Source organism: Syngnathus floridae, chromosome 2 (genome assembly GCF_059516105.1).
Source record: "Syngnathus floridae isolate MCC-2025c chromosome 2, RoL_Sflo_1.0, whole genome shotgun sequence".
NCBI classification, from domain to species: domain Eukaryota; kingdom Metazoa; phylum Chordata; class Actinopteri; order Syngnathiformes; family Syngnathidae; genus Syngnathus; species Syngnathus floridae.
The window spans coordinates 6460493-6482045 of NC_142414.1; the positions used below are offsets into that span (position 1 = coordinate 6460493).

Consider the following 21553-nt stretch of genomic DNA (forward strand, 5'->3'; position numbering starts at 1 on the left):
TCACTGCGCTTGAATCAACAAGCACGTCGTTTTTGCCCATTTGTTATATTGGTTTTGGATTATTTGGGTTTCAAATCATAGTTAAAAAAAATGAATACAACAACAACCAAAATTACACAGCACTGACATGGACACTTTATGATGTTATCTCCCCCAACATCATTTGTTTCAATTGCTCCTCTCGGGTGCTGTTGAGCATATAAATTTGTTAAACACACATGTGCTCACATTTCCACTTTGTGAAGCCCCGTCCTCTCCACGCTCACCCCATACAGACCTCTCCGTCGGGCCTCCGGCCTTGGTTTGGGCTCGGGATCGAGGGCTGGCCGGGTGACAGTTTCTGAGGTTGGAGCACTAAGAGCTTGTCCTTCAATTCCTGGTTGTCCTTCCTCAGTCGCTCCAACTCCTCCAGTTGAACCCTGTCCGCCCGCTCCTTCTGTTCCCGCAGGCTCTCAATGACTCGCTCCTGAGAAGTGAGGAAAATTGAGCAGCATGAGATTGACTCTGGTAAAGGCCTTAAATGATATGATCTACTCACGTGCTTATTCCCATTAAAGCCATAAACCATTTCACGTCCAAAATGCAAACGGTTGTCAGTCCTGGGTGACTAGTCGGGCTCTCTGCTAGCATTCATGAATGATAGCCTCTTACCGAATCGGCCCAATAGCATGTTTTAAAAAAAGGCCAGCCAAGCTCATAAATACAAGTCTTAAATAAAATCGCCGTAAATAACCGCTTTGACAGCGAGAGATCAGAGCAAGACGGAGTATCGAGACAGATTTATTGAAAATGGATAATACAGTACTGGAGATCACTTCCTTACAACTCCACGCTGACTCCTGATAAACCAAGTTGGAATGTTTATATCATAATTCACCCCTGTTCTCTAATCGCAGTGGTACGGCTTTGAGCACCGGCCCAAAACCACGTCCGCAGCATGGGTGGGAGAGCGCATAAGGTGTGTTGAGTGGGCGTGTGGACTGAAGCGATTATCAAGCTGTTTATTCAGGTGTTTATTTAGGCACACGGCACCGCACAAAATTGGGCCTTTTACGATGTGGCATTGCTGCGTGATTGGCAGCTTTAAGCCCCCTGGGTGAATTGGACAAATATACCATCTAACTCCACCTGGCACAGAGCTGCTTTTGGAAGAGCGATAGAGAGAGAGAAGAGACAAGGAAATGGCTAATGGGCCAGGATGAGATGGGAGGAAGAAAAACAAAAGAAAGGAATGGCACAATGAGCGTAAACGTGCAAGTGCAACGTGACAGTTAGTGGGACAGTCTCAATAGCTTCAGGCTTGGTCTGGGCACCAAAGCTCGGCATGTTAATTTGATCCGTGGTATGTACTGTGGCAAGCAGGTTTGTGATTAGCAACACTCTTGTAAACACATTACGCACCCATTGTTGACCGCAAAGTAGAAAATGCTTGCCAATGCTCTTCTCATCACAGCTGAATTCTATAGAAAGGAATAGGCTGAGCCAGATTTGGGCGAAGCAACGTGAAAACAGGATATCGTCACCAAAGGACCAAATATGGTCGATTTCATTTTTTTCCCTCACAATTTGGGATGCTGTCCTAGAGGCTGACATTTTTCAGGAATCCCACCAGATTCCCAAGGGATGGGACTCAAACTTTACCTTTCATGACTTTATTGGGTTGGTATAGCATAAAGATTTTTAGCAGATGGAAATGAAATTATCCAGTTGTGGAAACACTTAGTTTTATGAACTTCGTTTTTTTGTTTTTAACGTAGCTGACCTCTAAAACGTGAGATATGCAGGAGTGGAAGTCAAGCTGAATGAGAGTAGGACAAGATTGGAGTTGTTTTCACCGGGACGGGACGGCACAAGATTTATATGTTTTGGGACTTTTAATTTTTTATCAATAAATTTCTTAGCATATCAAATGAGCGATGGATTTTCATATTGACGTTGGTGCGCGACGATATAAAACAGAAATGTAAATTGAGCGACGTGATGTTAGTAAAATAAGCAAAATGCATTTTTTTTTCCTGAAAAGAAGTTCTTCCAACTACCAAAAATGAACTTATGAGGGAAAAGATTCTCAAAATGGATGGATGGCTAGACAGATAGATTCCCCCAAGGTTCTATAAAGCGATGACCCATGATTCAATACTCCCTTAAAGTCCCTCCAAGCTTCCATTTTCAGTTTTCTCACATCTTCTGGTGTGGTCTGTCTATAAATTAGCAGCCATGTGTCCATGAATAACAACAGTGAGTCACAGCAAAAGAAGTAACTAATGAAGCCTTACCAATTTCCTTCTAAATCTGTGTACCTCGATGAGTAAATTTTTCCAGAGCGTTAAAACTCGACTGGTGGTCTCATGGTTTCATTTTGTGGGTACACAGTATCTGACAAGCTGGTTGTTGTGTTATCATGAACATATTGCTGTTTCTTGAGTTGATACTCAAATAAAATGGTGTGTACACAATTTCGCATCAAGGGTCATCTGATTTTTTTGTATTAATATTTCTACACGTTTACCTTCTCAGACAGGGCCTCCTCCAGCGTGGCAAGGGCCGTGTCCGTGTTGCTAGAATCGGTTTGAAGGCCTTGGACTCGATCCCTTAACCCGGACAACTGTTTGTCTTTGTCCTTTAACTGCTCCAACAGGTTCTCAAGCTGGCAAAAGAGAGACAGAGATAGTCAAGGGAGGCCCTTAAGGATCCAGGAATTGCCTTTTATATTCCAGATTATTGTTTTTCTTTTATTCATAAAGCATATATAAAAGTATAATGAGAAACTAGACAAGAAAAGCATTTCAAGCCAAATAAAATAAATAAATGGGAAGCCGCATTCCAGTCATGGGTACATCGATAATACTGAAATCTCCACAGCTATTGTACAAATAAATCTAATTAGACTCCAGACTTTGGAGTGCTCCACTCTCTGGAGGGCAACCAGCAAGCTTTAATGGAGCCATCTTGGGTTTGGCAAAAGAGAGAAAGTAGCAGGAGGCAATGGGGGAAAAAAATAGGTTTGTTCCCTTCAGTAAATCATGATTGTTAATAGCAGTTATTACACTTCAAGCTAAGTCTGTTGATTGGTCAGTACGTTGGCAATAGCGACAGTAAACCCTTCAGGCAATGATGAGTACATTTAACACTCTACCACTGACAGAATACAGGCAGCTCACATTTGTTACGGTCACTTTTTTGATTCCGTGTAAGTAAATTCTACAATGTCACATATGATCTAAAAGATGCACAAGTGAAAAAAAAGAGTCCTAAAGAGAGCACAAGATGGAAAATACTATTCCAGAAAGGCTTTTTGATACAGTGGAAGCATTGCAATATAATTTCCTTCAAGCTACTGTTTGCCAGAAGCACACTTGTGTATCATTTTACTACTGACATTAAAAAGCCTTATTTCAGGCCAAATTGAGCATATTGCTCTTGCTCTTAGACACAGGCGCAGCTAGAAGGGGGTCGCAGAGGGCAGTGGCCACCCCTGAAATATGTTTCCCCACCCCCCAGGTGCCAGGCTAGGGTATTTGTGTATTTTCCAATTTTTCTGGGATTTATTTTTTAAATTTCCAACATACGGAACATATACATTCAATCATTCATACATCTTCTCACGTGGGTCACAGGCGTGTTGGAGCCTATCTTTGAATTTTTAGGGTTTGTTTGTTTGTTTGCTTGTTTGTTTTGTCGACCCCCGAGATATATGTCCCCCCCAAGAAAAACATCCTAGCCCCGCCACTGTTCTTAGATAAATCACTACACTCTAAATGAGGCATCTTTACTTTGCCCTTTTAACATAAAAAAAAACAAAAAAACGCAAGTCAATAAAATATCGGCCTCGACATTCCGCCTACTGTGGAACTATCTTAAAACCAAGCTTAGGTCTCAGACTGAAGGAATTTGTCATTGGAGTCACATCTATCAGAAAGGGAATGTGACATTTTGTCCTAAATGTCAGGAGCTTGGAATTGTTGACGATAGAAGCTTTTTTTGAGTTAGTCAAAGACGCAGTTGGCTTTTTGCCTCTCTGGAAAGTAAAGCTTTCCTTTAGGAGCTTGGGTTTTGCTGATGAGAATGGCAGTCATTCTCTCAGCGCAAACTCCAAACATGCATAGACTTTTAACATCAAATTGTTGCACATGGTATGACACCATATACGCCTCGTGCTGCAGCAGACCTCCTACACTGAGCGGTTGTCATGACTACGCAGTCCAGACATTGCACTTCTACTTCTTGTATGTGTCAACGTGTTCTTTTCAGACAGCTCTAAGCCATATAGATAACAACTCCAAAATATTTATGGTGGTATCTTTATCTACAAGGTGATGGAGGCACATGAAACTATTCTATTGAAAGTTGGAGTGGACATTTTGTGGAATTCATATGCCGCCAGCAGGTTGGACTTTTGACCAGGAGGCCTACTTAGAAGAGTAAATAGAATGGTAGAAAATATTCAAATATTCTGAGTTTCAAAAAAAAATACATTCCTTCCTTCCCAAATAATAGAAACTGTAAATACAACATGAAGGTTAACATAATGACAATCTGCTAATCTGATCACTGGCTCGCTATCGCATTGTGGTTACAGTTTGTTAATAATATTGTTATTACAGCTCAGTTTGATGTGACGAGTGAAAAGCGGTTGAAAATGTGTTTCTGGCAAAAACACTGCGACCTAAACGCAACATATTCCAAAGCAGAACCACAAACTCAGTTGACCCATCTGTCTTCCATCCAAAGAAAGAATAAGAACTCAGTGGCCTCCGGAAGAATCATTTCAGCAGAACACTGAGGAGGCCCGGATGGAGCGTGACCACCATTGCATTACAATTGTTTGCACGGTATTTCTCAAGTCTTGTGGACCAACAAAATGCTGAACACAATTTGGTTTCTCTCAGTAAAAGTCAACCAAGTCTTCATTTTTCTCCACTTGTAACGGTTTATAAACATATAACGAGGGTTGTTGTAGACTCAAAGTGAAACATCAACATGAACATACCGTACAAACACAGTTTTACATACAAACATCGTGTAGCACCAAATTTTGTATTTCCCAGGAGGGATGTGGGTCACGCTGACTTCCGAGACTACAAAGTGACAAGTAGCCCTGGATAATGTACATGCTGTGATTAAAGAAAAGCAAGCAAACATTTCGACAGACACACACACAGACGACTTAGTGATACAAACTGTGAGCAAGTCAGTATATGCATTCAAACGCGTGTCCACCTGCACGCTCGTCCCATCTCTGACCATCGCAACTTATTGAATCTCACAATCATCACAAACGCTTGAAAGCTTTCAGTTGTGACTTTTCAAAAGAACACACAATTCACTCATAAAAGACAATCACCTTCTCGGTATGGCCTTCGTTTAACCCCTGTCTCTCCATCACATCTCGCAGCCATCTGTGCCTGGGACTTGAACTCATAGAGCGGATGAAAGCTGTGATATTATGGAAACTCACGCCCCCTTGTGGACAGCTTTTAATCCACCACCAATGCCAAGTTAAAAAAAAAAGAAATTAGAGGAACTTGGAATGTGCATGTAAGTACGGTAACCAAACTAGAATCTATTTTCAAGGGCCACGAGGACCTGGGGTCTATGTGAGCTGACTTTGGACTAAAGACAAACTACACCTTGGACTGGTCACCAGTCAAGAAAAGTCAAGAAAACACAACAACTATGCCCAGTCCGACTGTCAGGTGTAAAGTCATGGCTTTTTGTCAAAACAAGTCAAGCTGCGATTGTCATCATGAATATTTGGTGTTGGGTCAAAGCACCAGAACATAAAAAATATCTTCCTCCTCGTCTCCAGACATCCTTTACATACGAGACACAATAAGAGTGAGACACAGTGGGAGTTTCTTCTGCCGAACACAACGAGCAGGGAGGTAAAGCTTTTGAATAAAGACAGAATGCACTTGTGTGAGCCAAGCTCCACCTGACCGTGTGTGTCTGTGTGTTTTTAGCTAAGTTGAGTCACGTCTCTGCTCTTTAGGCTCAAGACCATATCTCGAGCGCCCCTTCAGCTGCAGAATGTTGCGGTAATTGCTGTGTAATTACCCCGTTGCATGATTCTCCTGCTCCCAGTGCCATTAGTATTTTTTTTTCCTTTTGAATGGAGAGAATGCAAAGCGAAAAAGAAAAAGTTACTCACCGAAGACCACCGCAGATGTCTCAACTTGGTGTTTTACCTAATATGCAAGACCCCCAAATATGTCTGCGGCTTGTTGGGACGAACAAGAGAGCTTGAGATATGGTTACAGTCTGATGTCAGTTTTTTTAAATGTATACGATTTGGTGAACTCAAGTGCAGGTGGGCAGGCAGAAGATGGACTTGGATAGCCGGAGTCCAACATTAGGCTTGCCCTGACTAATGTGCAGTCTGCACGGCTCCAATCAGTCAGCCTCGGGCTCTCAACATTAACCCTGGCTGATTGTTGATAGCAGCAGTTGAGGGATAAACGAGTTGAGGGGTGGGGGACTATCGCACGGATTTTGCCGGAACTTCTCCAGCACCGGCGGGCTTATCTGCAGCCATGTGTCCATGCTCTGATTGGTCAGATGGAATCCATTAGGATGAAAGACATTGGTGGAGTTCAGGCTTATCACAGATGATCTGAGAAGTACAGCTGATACACACAATCACTTAGCTGGAATACCTCCAAGGCAGCCCAAGATGTTTCTAGATCTGGGGATGGGCCCTTGATATATATATATATATATATATATATATATATATATACGTATATACATATATATATATTTACCGACTATGCTCCTATGTCCAGTGCAACCACGGCCGAGGTAACTGGAGCTGCCTGTCTGCGGTTACCATAGGGAGGGAACCTGATAGTGGATACTATACTTCCACGCACAAAGCTTGGCTTTTTAAAAGCATGAATATGGATTGAGACGACCACAATGTTTGAACATGAATAACACATGCGTGCCAAGACCGCACCACAACCAGTCTCTGCCTCTGCTCCTCCCGCAACCCCACCCCGCCCCGCCAGCCAAAGAGAAGGAATGAAACCCAAAATGAAAATAAATAAATAAATAGATGCATCATTATGCATTGGTCACGGTCACATAGACGAAGGGGTTCCAACAGAGCTTTCACTGTTTCGCTGAGAAGCTAGAAATCTTGCACATTCACATTCATTTGTTCACTTGAAGGGCAAGTTGCTTGTTACTCTGGGTTAAATTGAGCCTCTGGCCGTTAGAATGAACCTGAGGCTCAAGCTACGGCGCTGACATCATAGTGCCACGCAATAAATCAGAGTGGCTGTCCATGCAGAGGCCCGTAGAAAACATTGGCGGTCATCTCCTGAGATGAGAAATACATACAAACACGTAAGGTATCCCTTGCTCTATTAAAGAATATGTACAGCACAAATGAGGGGTTAAAGTAGAGCTCTTGACCATTCTAAAGTTCCACATGTCAAAGATCTTTTAGAATTTCACTTTAACAGATGAAGTGCGGTACACTATATGCTGGTAGAATATAGAAATAAGGAGTAGAGAAAGAACAGCCGGGATGATTTAGTACAAAACAAACACCAAGGCTGCCAAAACTTTAAGATGTGATACACACTGAAACATAAAATTGGTAATTTGTCTCATAGATTTTGAGTCACATTCATTCGTCTTTGGCTTGTGCAACCACATAAATGGCCCAGGAACTGTTTTCTGCTTATACTTTTCCAGATGTTCATCCCTGAATTGCCTTTATTGTGATTTTTTTTCTTTAGTGGTTGCAACTCAAGCACAGCGCATTCATTGTGTATGTGCTGCCACTGCACAACGGTGCCGTGCACGAGGCGGGCGACGGGCAAAAGGTAAACGGGGTGAAATATGTCTCCATGTCACTGCTGCAAGTGCACATTCTAACTTTCACTTTCAATTTTGGAGGAGCTGGCATATTGTTGACACATAAATGAACTTCATTTCTCTTGTTAGTTTATTCCATTTGCAGCATTACAGCTAACTGCTATACACCATGTTTGCTTTGAACTCTGGACTCCACAAATTAACCCGTCTGCCGAACTCGGAACCCAATTGGGTTTATATTCCAATAAACATTTCTTCAATGTATCCCTGAACCAGTAGCTGCATTTCAAAATCTATTCTACAGCTGAGTCGGTGTAATCCTTAAATCTATTTGCTCTGCTAAGAACCCGATCTGCAGCAAGGGAGTCCAGTCAGAAGACCATTACAATAATCACGTCTTCTGGAGAGAAGGACATTTTGTTTTGAATATTAGTGTTATCACATGCGGTCTGACCGACCTCTGCACACGGACCTTGAAAAAAAATTGCTCTGTGTACTCCTGACCTAATGCCACCCACATCCACCCAAAGGATACATCCCAGCTCATTGCATGTCAATAACATGGAGAGCATAAATTCTTTGGAAATTAAAGACTACAGCCTACATTATCTTGCAGTAAAGAAAAAAAAATCAGTGATTTGTGCCTTATGACTTAAAGATCACAAATAATGAAAGACAAACTCAACTAATTACTGTTGCTGGCTGTCAGTTGAAGTTCTCCTTTCATATCAAGCATCTTATATACTGTAATTGTCAAATGAGAGAGGGAACAGACAGCATATAGCCGAGCACCCCAAATAACAGAGTGAATCTTAAAAAAAGAGTGACAACCACAGATTCATGAAAGAAAAACAAGGGGGAGGGGTTGACAGATACAGACAGTCTCTTCTATGATATTTTCTTGGTCTATCTTCACATCAAACATTTCGAGACAGGCAAGAGTAAATATACAGTTCAATGAACGATTAATGGCAAGTTTAGCTTTTCTATTTTAAGGTACGAGGATGTTTTTTTTTCTAAACAAATTAGTAGATTTCAATTGCCTAGAGGTTGTTGGAAGGTTGATATTCGCTGCTGAAGGTCACGTTCAAGTGTCTGAGAGAGCAACGCTTGGAGGTATTAAATATTCATGCAGTCAAATGTGCAGACTGACGAAATAACATGTGACCTTCGATGTGACCTTTCAATTAAAAGCAGCAAGGGACTAGTCAGAAGTAAGGTGAGAGAGGGGGACTCTAAACTGAGGACATGAGAGGAAACAAGAAAGTTGACAGGGGACTTCTATGTGTGTGTAAGTGGCCTGTAACCAAAATGACAACATGATAATCACAGGTGGTAAGAATTAAAACTTGCGCATTGGTGTGTGTAACTTTGTATGAAAGTCCAGTAGCTTAATGCTAATACTTAATGGCAGAGTAACAACTAGCCTCGGAGTTATACTCTATAAACTTATAAAGCAACTGATATTTGAACACAAACAATTGAGCGCCACATCACTCGCATGCATTTATTCTTTATCCTCTGCGTAGAAACGACAATTATTACTGTGCTTACTGAGGAGCTGGGACAGCTCCATGCATATCTGTATGCGTGCATAATACTGCCCCCAGTTGGCCAAGGCAAGTACCACAGAAGGAGCGCTGAATTAAACGGAAGCAAAAAATGTGGCAAGAATTGTGTAATAAAGGTTTTACACTCATTTATATATATTTCTTTATGTACAAAATTATAGAGTACTAATTTTCTTCACAAACACACATTACAAATGTTTTTTGGGGGGGGATGATTAATTAAATTAAACTTTTGTTGCAAGGAACAGCAGTATTTTCATTATCTTCTTATGAATTTGCTGGTTTCAATGTGCCTGCCTATTGCAGACAATTCAATAGAACCGACGCAATGGCCGAGAAGTACAGTAAAAACCAGTTGGCTGACAAAGGTGGCCTTCAAATTAAGAACGTCCGTCCACTTTGGAGCAAGCTTTCCCTTTGCACCTACCTTTTTCTGAAGGACATTGACTTTTCTCTCCTTGACGTCCAACATATCCTTCATGTCTCTGATTTCTCCCGTTAGAGTGCTTTTTTCATCTGTTAGGTCCTGAAGCTGCTTGTTCTTCTTTGTCAGGAACTGCTCTTTTTCTTCCAAACGCACCCTGAGAGCATCTACCTAAAAGTCAAAAACACATAACTGAGTACAACGTCGGGGGACTTTGATTTGTTGTCTTTAAAATGAAAATTTTAAATGCTTTGTTTTAGTTTATTTGTAGGATCAGACTTTTTTTTTGTATATATGTAGGCTTTGGTATGTGGTAGAGATCAAAGAAAAAGGTCACTATATGTGACTTTTTGTCTGTCCTTATTCTGTACCTGGAGCAATACCGAAATACATACGTAGTCATTTAAAATGAACCTCAAAAGCTAATGTACAATAATAATAGACTAAGACAAAAATAAAGAACATTTTTAGTTTTAGTTCGTTCAATCAATGTAATTTTATAAAAGTGAGATGTCGTTTGGGCTAGTTCTCATATTTTTTTAAAAGCATTTTTGTGTTCTAATTTATTTAATTGAGGAAATTATTTTTTGTGATTTCATTTCTTTTGTTGATATAATACCCTTGGCCAATAGGTCTTATCCAAAAGTATGTTCTTAATATTTCACTCTGCCTATATTTGGATTAAATTATACGAATAATCTCTCCATTGCTTATTTTCAATGTGATTTGCTCTCGCATATGCACATCCTCCTTTGTACAATAGGTATGTTTTCCGATATTTACACAGGAATGATAATGTCTATTTTCTTTCTGAACTTGAGCTCCTTTTTGCCTTCCTCTGATCCGAACCACCAAACAGGTTGAAGGCACACAGAGAGATCTCCTCTCAAGAAGTAGTATTGCTCTTCTGGCAGACAACAAAAGTCAGACAAGTGACCCAAGTTCTGTTCTGCCTCTCGGACACACACACAAGCACTCACATAAACCAGATGACACCACTAATCCTTGCACCTTGGGTCTGTTAGTGCCTTCACATCAATGCACGGCTGAAGTTCAGGTTCTGCAATATGAGTTGCAAAGAGCCCCTCGACCCACAAATTCCACCTGGAAAGGAGCAATTTAGCAAGAATGTTCGAGAGAGGCTGAACAGGAAATCCCCACTCTCACCTGCACCGGCCCACTAAGCTGGGATAGTACAATAAGAACACCTTGCTAATACCCTCTAAAAGCACCGATCGCTGCCGGACAGAGGACTGAAAAAAAGGGAAACAGACATGGATAAATGTGGGAAGAGAACTGAGGAGTTCAAACAGAAGGAGGGATTAAGAAAAAAAGGTGAAACTCAAGAAGTATCAGTCCACTATAGAATATCAGCAACAATGAAACACTTCTCAGCTTTTAAGCAAAATACACAGTAGTGTCTTTATTTCGCTAACAGTAAAAAGGTGACAATAATGAACAGAACGGTATTGTTCCCATTTCCTTCTTGACGTTCCGTCACACCTCGATGGCGCTGGCTAAGTGCAGCAAAAGTGATTTTCAGCTGCAGACTGAAAGTTACGTCGAAGCACAAGTGGTGCCTCGCCTGCCATTATTGAATTGTGTCAGCTGACAGCTTTTTTGGCGAGTGATAGATTTCATGATGAATTTAATGGACTCATGAATAGTCAAGAAAATAATGAAAATCCTTCAGATGTGTTCAACATTCTGTGGTTGCAATTTGCATGAGGATTGGAATCTTTGGTATTACGTAGGAAAAACATTGATGTATTTTTGCCACACATAAAAACAAAATAAAAAAAACAACGCAAGGTTAAACCGACAACCACTTGAGCCGACTTCCTCCTCCTTTCAAAGATAGCCAAATGTGTATTCTGGACAGTGGTTAGCAAAATGAAACGGAGGCTCAAAGAAAACATCGTCTCTGTTTGTCTTCACCTCCCTTTTTCCTGCCTCACATTTCATCATAAAAGTTTTTCTGGCAGCAAAATCTGCAAAGGTATCAGGCCCAGAGTGGGCTCTGGACCGCAATCAACATCCCAGGGACCATATGAGTCAGACCACAGTCAAGACGGCAGAACCAGAGATGATGGGAAGACCGCGGCAGGCCAAGTCTAGTGGACACTTAGACAGTTTACATAGTAACAATTGCATTCCCAGGAGGATACATATTCATTGTGGGAATCTAGTCAAGCCAGTGATCCGAAAAACATTCCTAATACACCACAAATATCCTGATGAAACATTTTAATCACCCGTGACCTTCAAATGAGTGTAAAAAGATACGACACAGTATGTACTGTGGATACGAAAAGGCAACACCCTCAGTAAAAAGTTTTACGATATTGGGGGAATAAAGTGACCCCTCGAAAAAAAGAAAAAAAAATGTCATTACTTTTTACACTTTAATCCAAAAAGAGCCCTATTCAAATAAACTGTAATTGTTTAGAGGAGGAAATAAAAGCTTAAAAAAATGGTTGCATAATACTTTTATTTAACCTTTTCATTGCATTGCAGCATTCAATGTTTTAGAAATGAATGGCCAGTATATTTTCCAGTTTACTGAAAAACGTATAACTGTTTTTTTTAATGTATAAATTATAAATCATATATACATTATTATATAATTATACTTACAAAAATATGTATTATTTATGAATTATATATATTTATTAATGAATGTTTACATAATTCTGATGGATTTATGTTGAGCCATGGGACATTGGGATTTTCTGGGCATGTAGACATGATCATTTGAAACACGGGTTAGATCACCAAATGATTCCCGGGCGCGGCACCGCTGCTGCCCACTGCTCCCTTCGGGGATGGGTTAAGTGCAGAGACTAATTTCACCGCACCCAGTTGTGTGTGTGACAATCATTGGGACTTTAACTTTTTAACTTTAAAACGTAAACATGTCAGACAAACGGATGGACAACTGGACAGAGAGATCAGACAAACGTGGTGTGCTTGGTAAATCAGTATTGATAATTCGAGAGAAAGTCTTCACATAGATGAAACTATTAACTACCGTATTTGCCGGCGTATAAGTCGACTCGGTGTATAAGTCGACCCCCTAAAATCCGACGGAAATTTACGATTTTATGATATATCCTTTGTATAAGTCGAGCTCAATTGTTGCATTATATTAAACTTCAAAATTCAATCAGAAATATGCGAAATTTATTGACGAAATGTGTTCGAATTCGCGAGTTTGTAGCGAGCGATCTATACGCCATTTTAAATATTATTTACTTTATGACCCTGTGATATTACGCGCCGAGAGAGACTAACAACAATGAACACTCTTGGAAACTGGTTTATTTTTAGTTAAGAAACAACAAATTATAATTATAAAGTGATTGCCGGTACATAGAGTTCAAAATTCGTCTTCATCGTCGCTATTTCCGAAAAGCTCGTTCCATTCGTTTTCGTTTAGTTTGTCGTCATAAAGGGCATCTTCTTGGTCTTCTCTATCCTCAGTTTCCTCCTCCTCTTCCCAGATAAGGTCGTCTTCTGTCCCATCGAGAGCGTTGGAAATGCAGCATTTCTTGAAGGAGCGTTCCACAGTAGACAGCGACACATCATCCCACGACTGTTTAATCCATCCTGTTATTGTTTCTAACGATGGTGCTTTCATGACTCCCCCTTTAGTAAACTGCTTCTCGCCTTCTCCCATCCAATTACTCCAATTTCCTCTCAATCTGTCTTTGAACGGCTTGTTAAAAAAAACATCAAGTGGCTCCACAACACTTGTTAGTCCACCAGGAATAACGGCGACATCAGTGTTGTTGCATTTAAGTTTTCTTTTGACTGAGTCCACTGTATGGGCTTTGAAAGAATCCCATACGAGAAGACTTTTCTTCTTTAACATTCCTCCAGGTCGACAGTTCTATACTTTTTCTATCCAGATCTTGATTCCCTCCTCATCCATCCATCCTTTTGGATGATTGTGAATTACTACACCAGAAGGGAACTGTCCCTTCGGTCGAGTTTTTCTCTTAAAAACGACCACCGGCTTCAGCTTGGTACCGTCAGCTAAGCAGGAAAGAACCACAGTGAATCTAGACTTTTCGTGGCCTGTTGTTCTCACGAGAACAGTTTTTTCACCTTTAGCAGATACAGTTTTTGATGTAGGCATATCAAACCATACCGGTGTTTCGTCCATATTTCCAATTTGCAATAAGTCATATTGTTCTTTTTTTCTCATCTTGATTACAAAGGATTGAAAGAGAGTTATCTTTTCCTCCAAATCTTCAGGCAGTTTCTGAGAAAGTTTAGTTCTTTGTCGTAGCACAAGGTCATTTCTCTTTAAAAATCGTGAACACCAACTTATAGTTCCTTTGAAATCGGCAATCTTGTTTTGTTTAGCAGAAGCCAAAGCTCGCATACGAATCATATTTCTTGTGACGATGAACCCACACTTTCGTTGCTCCTCGACCCAGCATACAAGTTCTTGTTCAAGTGCTGGCCACTGGCAGCTTTTTCCTCTATTAGCGCATTTGTTTCTTAGCTAACCGGTGGCGGCTCGGTGGCGCACTGGTTAGCACGTCCGCCTCACAGTTAGGAGGGTACGGGTTCGATTCCACCTCCGGCCCTCCCTGTGTGGAGTTTGCATGTTCTCCCCGGGCCCGCGTGGGTTTTCTCCGGGCCCTCCGGTTTCCTCCCACATTCCAAAAACATGCTTGGTAGGCTGATTGAAGACTCCAAATTGTCCCTAGGTGTGAGTGTGAGTACGACTGGTTGTCTGTCTCTGTGTGCCCTGCGATTGGCTGGCAACCAGTTCAGGGTGTCCCCCGCCTACTGCCCGATGACGGCTGGGATAGGCTCCAACACGCCCGCGACCCCCGTGGGGACTAAGCGGTTCAGAAAATGGATGGATGGATGGATGTTTCTTAGCATCGCTGCTAGTTGTGTTGCATTGCGTTTCCAGTCTCGTACCAGTTTCTCATTTACGCCAAACTTTCTTGAGGCAGCACAGTTGTTAGTTTCTTCGGCAAAGTTTACAACTTGCAGTTTGAACTTCGCAGAGTATTTCATTCGTTTAGACATGGTGATCGAATGTTTACGTTTCGGTAGTTATTGACGTTGCGTAACGCGCGGACGTTGTCGGAGTTTAGGCGATGATGCGCACATTCGCTCAATACCCAGTACTTCCCCCTAGCAGTCATCATCGCTGCCTGGCTTTCGATGTTAGTTTATTTCGGCAAAGTTTACAACTTGCAGTTTAAACTTTACAGAGTATTTCATTCGTTTAGACATGGCGATTGAATGTTTACGTACCGGTAGTTATTGTCGTTGCTTGACGCGCGATGACTCGCACATTCGCTCAATACCCAGTACTTCCCCCGAGCAGTCATCGTCGCTGCCTGGCTTTCGATGTTAGTTTCTTCGGCAAATTTTACAACTTGCAGTTTGAACTTCGCAGAGTATTTCATTCGTTTAGACATGGCGATTGAATGTTTACGTAACGGTAGTTATTGTCGTTGCTTGACGCGCGATGACTCGCACATTCGCTCAATACCCAGTACTTCACCCTAGCAGTCATCGTCGCTGCCTGGCTTATTGAGGTGCGAATATTTGAAATTGTTGCTGAGGATGCGTGTTAATGCGACAAATGCTTCATAATGATTCAGTTTCTCGCTGTTTGATGAGCCTAACGGACGCACACCCACGCACAATGAGATGCATGAGAAACGGCCTTGGTTACCATCACATTTGAAGCGATGAATACGAAGTTAAATTTTATGACTCGGTGTATAAGTCGAGGTCGATTTTTTTCGGTCGATTTTGGATCGAAAAAGGTCGACTAATACACCGGCAAATACGGTATTCATCAATAATAAAATCTTCAAGGTAATTTGAGCAAATTTGCTACTTCAGAAATGTGTAGGAAACTGGTAAACTACCTGAGAAGTGGCTCTCAAATGTTTCAAAATGTTTAGTCACACACACTTTGGACTTTATCTCATCTGAAATCTCAGGGACATTTTACCTCAAGGTAAGCTCTGGAGCAGGGGTGCCCAATACGTCGATCGCGATCGACCGGTCGATCGCCTGGCCACTACTGGTCGATCGCGTGACATTAAAATGTTTTGCGTTTTTTTTCGCACTTGACGCGTGCGCAAACAACGGCGCCACTTCCGGTCAGAAAACGGATCACGCGACCAGTGCTACTCACACATTCTGTTCCGGCTGGTGGTAACCACGGAAACACTTCATGCAGAGTGCCACGCGGCACTTGGAGCACGCAATGGATGGACGCGACTTGCAAGTCGGCAGTGCGCACTTTCGGCCTTGCTCCGCCACTTCCGGCCAGTGCTCCATGCCGTCGAAGCGGGAGTCATCGGCAACTGTGCACAGGCGCGGTCTGCCCACTCTCCGAGCTCGAGTGACGCCTGGTGCTGTAAGCAGAGTTCGGGCCACCTTGCGTCGGAAGTCCAGCAGAGACATCCCGCCGTGCTCATCCAGCCGGTGCAGCACCCATGCATTGAAGACGGCCGCGTCCAGCATCCAGGTGAATATCGGCCACCACCACTTCTTTGATGCGGTAGAGCCCGATACTCTGGTCTGGGCGGTCCGTGCCGCCCATGCTGCGGTTGTACAGCTGGACAACAAATGGCTGGTCCACTGCCACCTTCTTCTTCTCCTTCGCTGACCAGCGTGACGCCTTCTGCAGAGGATGCTCGGCGGCGAGGGTGGAGGCGATGGTGACCACAGCGTTATCCTTCCACCGAGTGAGCGCAATCTTGTTTGCCGTGTCGTACACGACAGATACGGCACCACGCGGCTTGCTCTTCATAGCCTTCTGATCTGTGATCGGGCAGGAGCGCGGATGCAGTTTTCTCGGATCGTCCCCGTGCAAGCGTAGCCCCGCCTGCGCAGCTCTGCAACTAGCAGGAGGCCGGTGAAGTAGTTGACGATGTAAACGCGTAGCGGAAGTGCACGCACAGCATCGGGGAGGTCGTCCAGAAGTCGAAGGAGCGTGCCACCGCCCTTGCCGAACTTGCGTTCCACTTCAGAGGCATCTCCACTCACCCCCTGGTAGATGTCGAAGCGGAGCAGAAAGCCGTTGGTCCCACTGTTCAGGCACCAGGCCTTGAAGCCGAACCGCACCGGCTTGTTTCGGATTGCTTGCTTGCATCCGTGTCTTCCAAAATATTCAATCATTGCCTCGTCCAGATCAACATTGCAGTTCATTGGATACGCCTCCCCGAACCGAGCGTTGAGGATGTCCATCATGGGACGCAGCTTTGTCATCCGGTCGCTGAGGTTCAGGTGCACGTTGTCGGCGCAGTGAATGTAGCGGATGATCTCCTCGAACCTGTTGCGTGATATAGCCCCAGCGACGAGGGCGCACTGGAGATCTTCATCTGTGCTCCAGTAGTGTCGGCGACTGGGGAGAGAGTGGTAACCGAGAGCAGCAAGATCCCCAACACGCGCTTCAATTCTCCGATGGTGAGCTGGAAGTTGGAGTCAGTCACCGCCGCATACTTGATGGTCTCCCGAACAAGGTGAGGATATACATCAGAAAGGAAGATGTCCAGCTTCTGAATTGCGCTCTTTCCAACGACAATCGTGGGGGCGGCGAGAGGCCTGGCGTCTGGGAATTTTGTCAGGCGCTTTTTACTGTTGGTCCATTTGTAGTCTACCCCATCTTTTTGCGAGCGTTTCTTTGCTCGTTTCTTCGAGATGGAGGTCCTGTTGGGGCTCCTCCTCTTCTTCCGTGTCGCCATCATCATCTCCGATCACACGTCCGTCGGCGAGGACCGCCACAGCGGGAGCGCAAATCTGCCGTCCCGAGAGATTATCGATCATTCCTCCGCCGTCTTCCTTGCCGCTGTCTTCATCAGACTCCACACTGACCGCGGGGGGAGCAATGAAGATTTCATCCACAGCTGCGTCTTCATCTTTGATTGCATCGAGGACATCCAGCACCGATTTTGTAACCATAGACGCCCATAGTCTATATATAGATGTTTTGCATAAAATAATACATGGAGGAAATATGTCAGGGCGAATCATCACTGCAATCACATCAGTCAATAACCATTATATGATAATTGTTCCCTAAAAGTTTCACCCCCCTATCTCGAGTCTATCATAATATCCCGTAGCTCACCTTTGATCATGTTCCATCGTGAATCGCAACTGTCCGGCTTCACTCACCTATCACGACTGACTCATACACTGGGCAGATGGCGGCGATTCTGATTTCAACAGGTCAAAGACTGGTTATAACTGGATACAACCGGCACGAATGTTGGTCGTCATTTGAGGACGACAGATGTTACGGAAATTTGAGCGTCTAAATATAGACTATGGGCAGAAACGGCCCGTATAAAGGGTATAAAAAGGGCAGCTGGACATAGTAAAAAGATTTTACTATATATATATATATATATATATATATATATATATATATAGTTTGGGGTCACATTGAAATGTCCTTATTTTTGAAGGAAAAGCACTGTACTTTTCAATGAAGATAATTTTAAACTAGTCTTAACTTTAAAGAACTACACTCTATACATTGCTAATGTGGTAAATGACTATTCTAGCTGCAAATGTCTGGTTTTTGGTGCAATATCTACATAGGTGTATGGAGGCCCATTTTCAGCAACTATCACTCCAGTGTTCTAATGGTCCAATGTGTTTGATCATTGGCTCAGAAGGCTAATTGATGATTAGAAAACCCTTGTGCAATCATGTTCACACATCTGAAAACAGTTTAGCTCGTTACAGAAGCTACAAAACTGACCTTCCTGTGAGCACATTGAGTTTCTGGAGCGTCACATTTGTGGGGTCAATTAAACGATCAAAATGGCCAGAAAAAGAGAACTTTCATCTGAAACTCGACAGTCTATTCTTGTTCTTAGAAATGAAGGCTATTCCATGTGAGAAATTGCTAAGAAATTGAAGATTTCCCACAACGGTGTGTACTACTCCCTTCGGAGGACAGCACAAACAGGCTCTAACCAGAGTCGAAAAAGAAGTGGGAGGCCGCGTTGCACAACTGAGCAAGAAGATAAGTACATTAGAGTCTCTAGTTTGAGAAACAGACGCCTCACAGGTCCCCAACTGGCATCTTCATTAAATAGTACCCGCAAAACACCAGTGTCAACATCTACAGTGAAGAGGCGGCTGCGGGATTCCGGGCTTCAGGGCAGAGTGGCAAAGAAAAAGCCATATCTGAGACTGGCCAACAAGAGAAAAAGATTAAGATGGGTAAAAGAACACAGACATTGGACAGAGGAAGACTGGAAAAAGTGTTGTGGATGGATGAATCCAAGTTTGAGGTGTTTGGATCACAAAGAAGGTTTGTGAGAAGCAGAACAAATGAAAAGATGCTGGAAGAATGCCTGACACCATCTGTTAAGCATGGAGGAGGTAATGTGATGGTCTGGGGTTGCTTTGGTGCTGGTAAGGTGGGAGATTTGTACAGGGTAAAAGGGATTCTGAATAAGGAAGGCTATCACTCCATTTTGCAACGCCATGCCATACCCAGTGGACAGCACTTGATTGGAGCCAATTTCATCCTACAACAGGACAATGACCCCAAACACACCTCCAAATTGTGCGAGAACTATTTAGAGCAGAAGCAGGCAGCTGGTATTCTATCGGTAATGGAGTGGCCAGCGCAGTCACCAGATTTGAACCCCATCGAGCTGTTGTGGGAGCAGCTTGACCGTATGGTACGCAAGAAGTGCCCATCCAACCAATCCAACTTGTGGGAGCTGCTTCTGGAAGCGTGGGGTGCAATTTCTCCAGATTACCTCAACAAATTAACAGCTAGAATGCCAAAGGTCTGCAATGCCGTAATTGCTGCAAGTGGAGGATTCTTTGATGAAAGCAAAGTTTGATGTAAAAAAAAAAAATCTTATTTCAAAAACAAATCATTATTTCTAACCTTGTCAATGTCTTGACTCTGTTTTCTATGCATTTCACAACGTTTGGTGGTGAATAAGTGTGACTCTTCATGGAAAACACAAAATTGTTTGGGTGACCCCAAACTTTTGAACGGTAGTGTATATATATATACACACACACATATATACATATACATATACACACACATATATACATATACACACATATATATATATATATATATATATATATATATATATATATATATATATATATATATATATATATATATATATATATATATATATATATATATATATAAAAATAGAGTATTTTTTTTAGTGGGTAGATCTTTGTGACTTGGTCATTTCAAAAGTAGCTCGCGAGCTGAAAATGTTTGGGCACCCCTGCTCTGGAGAATACCCAAATGTGTAAAAAAAAAAAAAAAAAAAAACTGCCTCACACCGGGACGAGTGAAGCATGGGGTACAGCCCCCAGTCTCCTGCCTCATGTACAACTATGGAAACACAGCTGTTTGCCTACAGGCTACAGAATCAACAAGGAAAAACACAGATGTAATGCGCTCTCCCATCCACCCGTACCCACACACAAATTGCATATTTCAGAAAAAAAAAAAATGTGCAGAGGCATGAAAGTCACTCAAGGTGTATTGTAAAGGTGGATGGATTGATGGAGTAGCACCAAGCTGTCACTGTGCTCACGCTCTCCATCCATTATCATGTCCGCTTACAGCACTGACAGTAAACCAAGGAAAAGTTTACCCTCGATAACAGATCAATTGGACCCTCTTTGAATATGAATTCTGGTCATCACGTTGACAGAAAATGAAATGTTGGTCCCAAGGGGTCTTCATCTTGTCTTCTCATCCCTCGTCCTAATATTAATGTAGTTTCATCTCAGGAAGCACATGACACAAAGAACACTAAAGGTACACATAACTCAACACGTGGATGATAAAACTCCACATCCAGCATGTATGAATGTTTGCTTTTCACATTGGTCTCCGCTGAGTATTAAGTAAGAACTTAAGTAGCATGAAACCATACAGGTTCAAATGTTAATGGCTTCCTGTCTGGTAATCATGTTCCCTGCATATTCATGTCAACAGCCCCAAATGCAAAAGTCAGCTATTCTTTTCAAATACCGTATTTTCCGGACTATAAGTCGCTCCGGAGTATAAGTCGCACCAGCCATAAAATGCCCCAAAAAGTGAAAAAAAACATATATAAGTCGCTCCGGAGTATAAGTCGCATTTTGGGGGCAATTTATTCGACAAAATCCCACACCAAAAACAGTCATGAACGAGCAACAACAGGCTAAACGATAGCAACAACAGGCTAAACGATAGGTATGCTAACGTGACAAACACAAACAAAGAGCTGAGAACGGGCCTGACGTAACATATAGAGTGATTAAGGACAACTATTACATGAATAACATGTTTATAAAACCATCAGTGTCACTCCAATTCATTAAATAGCAACAACAGGCTAAACGATAGGTATGCTAACGTGACAAACTCAAACAAAGAGCTGAGAACGGGCCTGACGTAACATATAGAGTGATTAAGGACAACTATTACATGAGTAACATGTTTATAAAACCATCGGTGTCACTCCAATTCATTAAATCCATCGATCGTTCTTTGTCAACAATGGGTGCGCACAGCTGAGGGCGCTTGCACTTCAAAATATTCCACAGGCTCATATAACGATAGATAAACTATATTTCAAATAACTATAATACAAGCCAATAATATTATCAAACCATCCGTGCACTTTAATTCCATTAAATCCATCGATCAAATTCCTCGTCCTTTGTCAACATCGCCGCGCGTGCG

At 42.4% G+C, this 21553-nt stretch overlaps 1 protein-coding gene across 6 annotated transcripts in view; it reads right to left on the minus strand.

The window, feature by feature from the left end:
- The window catches only part of LOC148401394 (ERC protein 2-like), a 118437-nt gene that overhangs the window by 78288 nt on the left and 18596 nt on the right, over positions 1-21553 (minus strand). For all 6 annotated transcript variants that reach the window (XR_015853178.1, XM_088356562.1, XM_088356572.1 and 3 more), the window contains 3 exons: positions 9826-9993; positions 2510-2647; positions 278-466 (listed from right to left, as the gene is read on the minus strand). Coding sequence is in view for 5 of the 6 variants with exons in the window: in XM_088356562.1 (XP_088212688.1) it covers positions 278-466; positions 2510-2647; positions 9826-9993 (495 nt within the window). In the remaining variant the exon portion in view is untranslated. The remainder of the gene's footprint in view (positions 1-277; positions 467-2509; positions 2648-9825; positions 9994-21553) is intronic.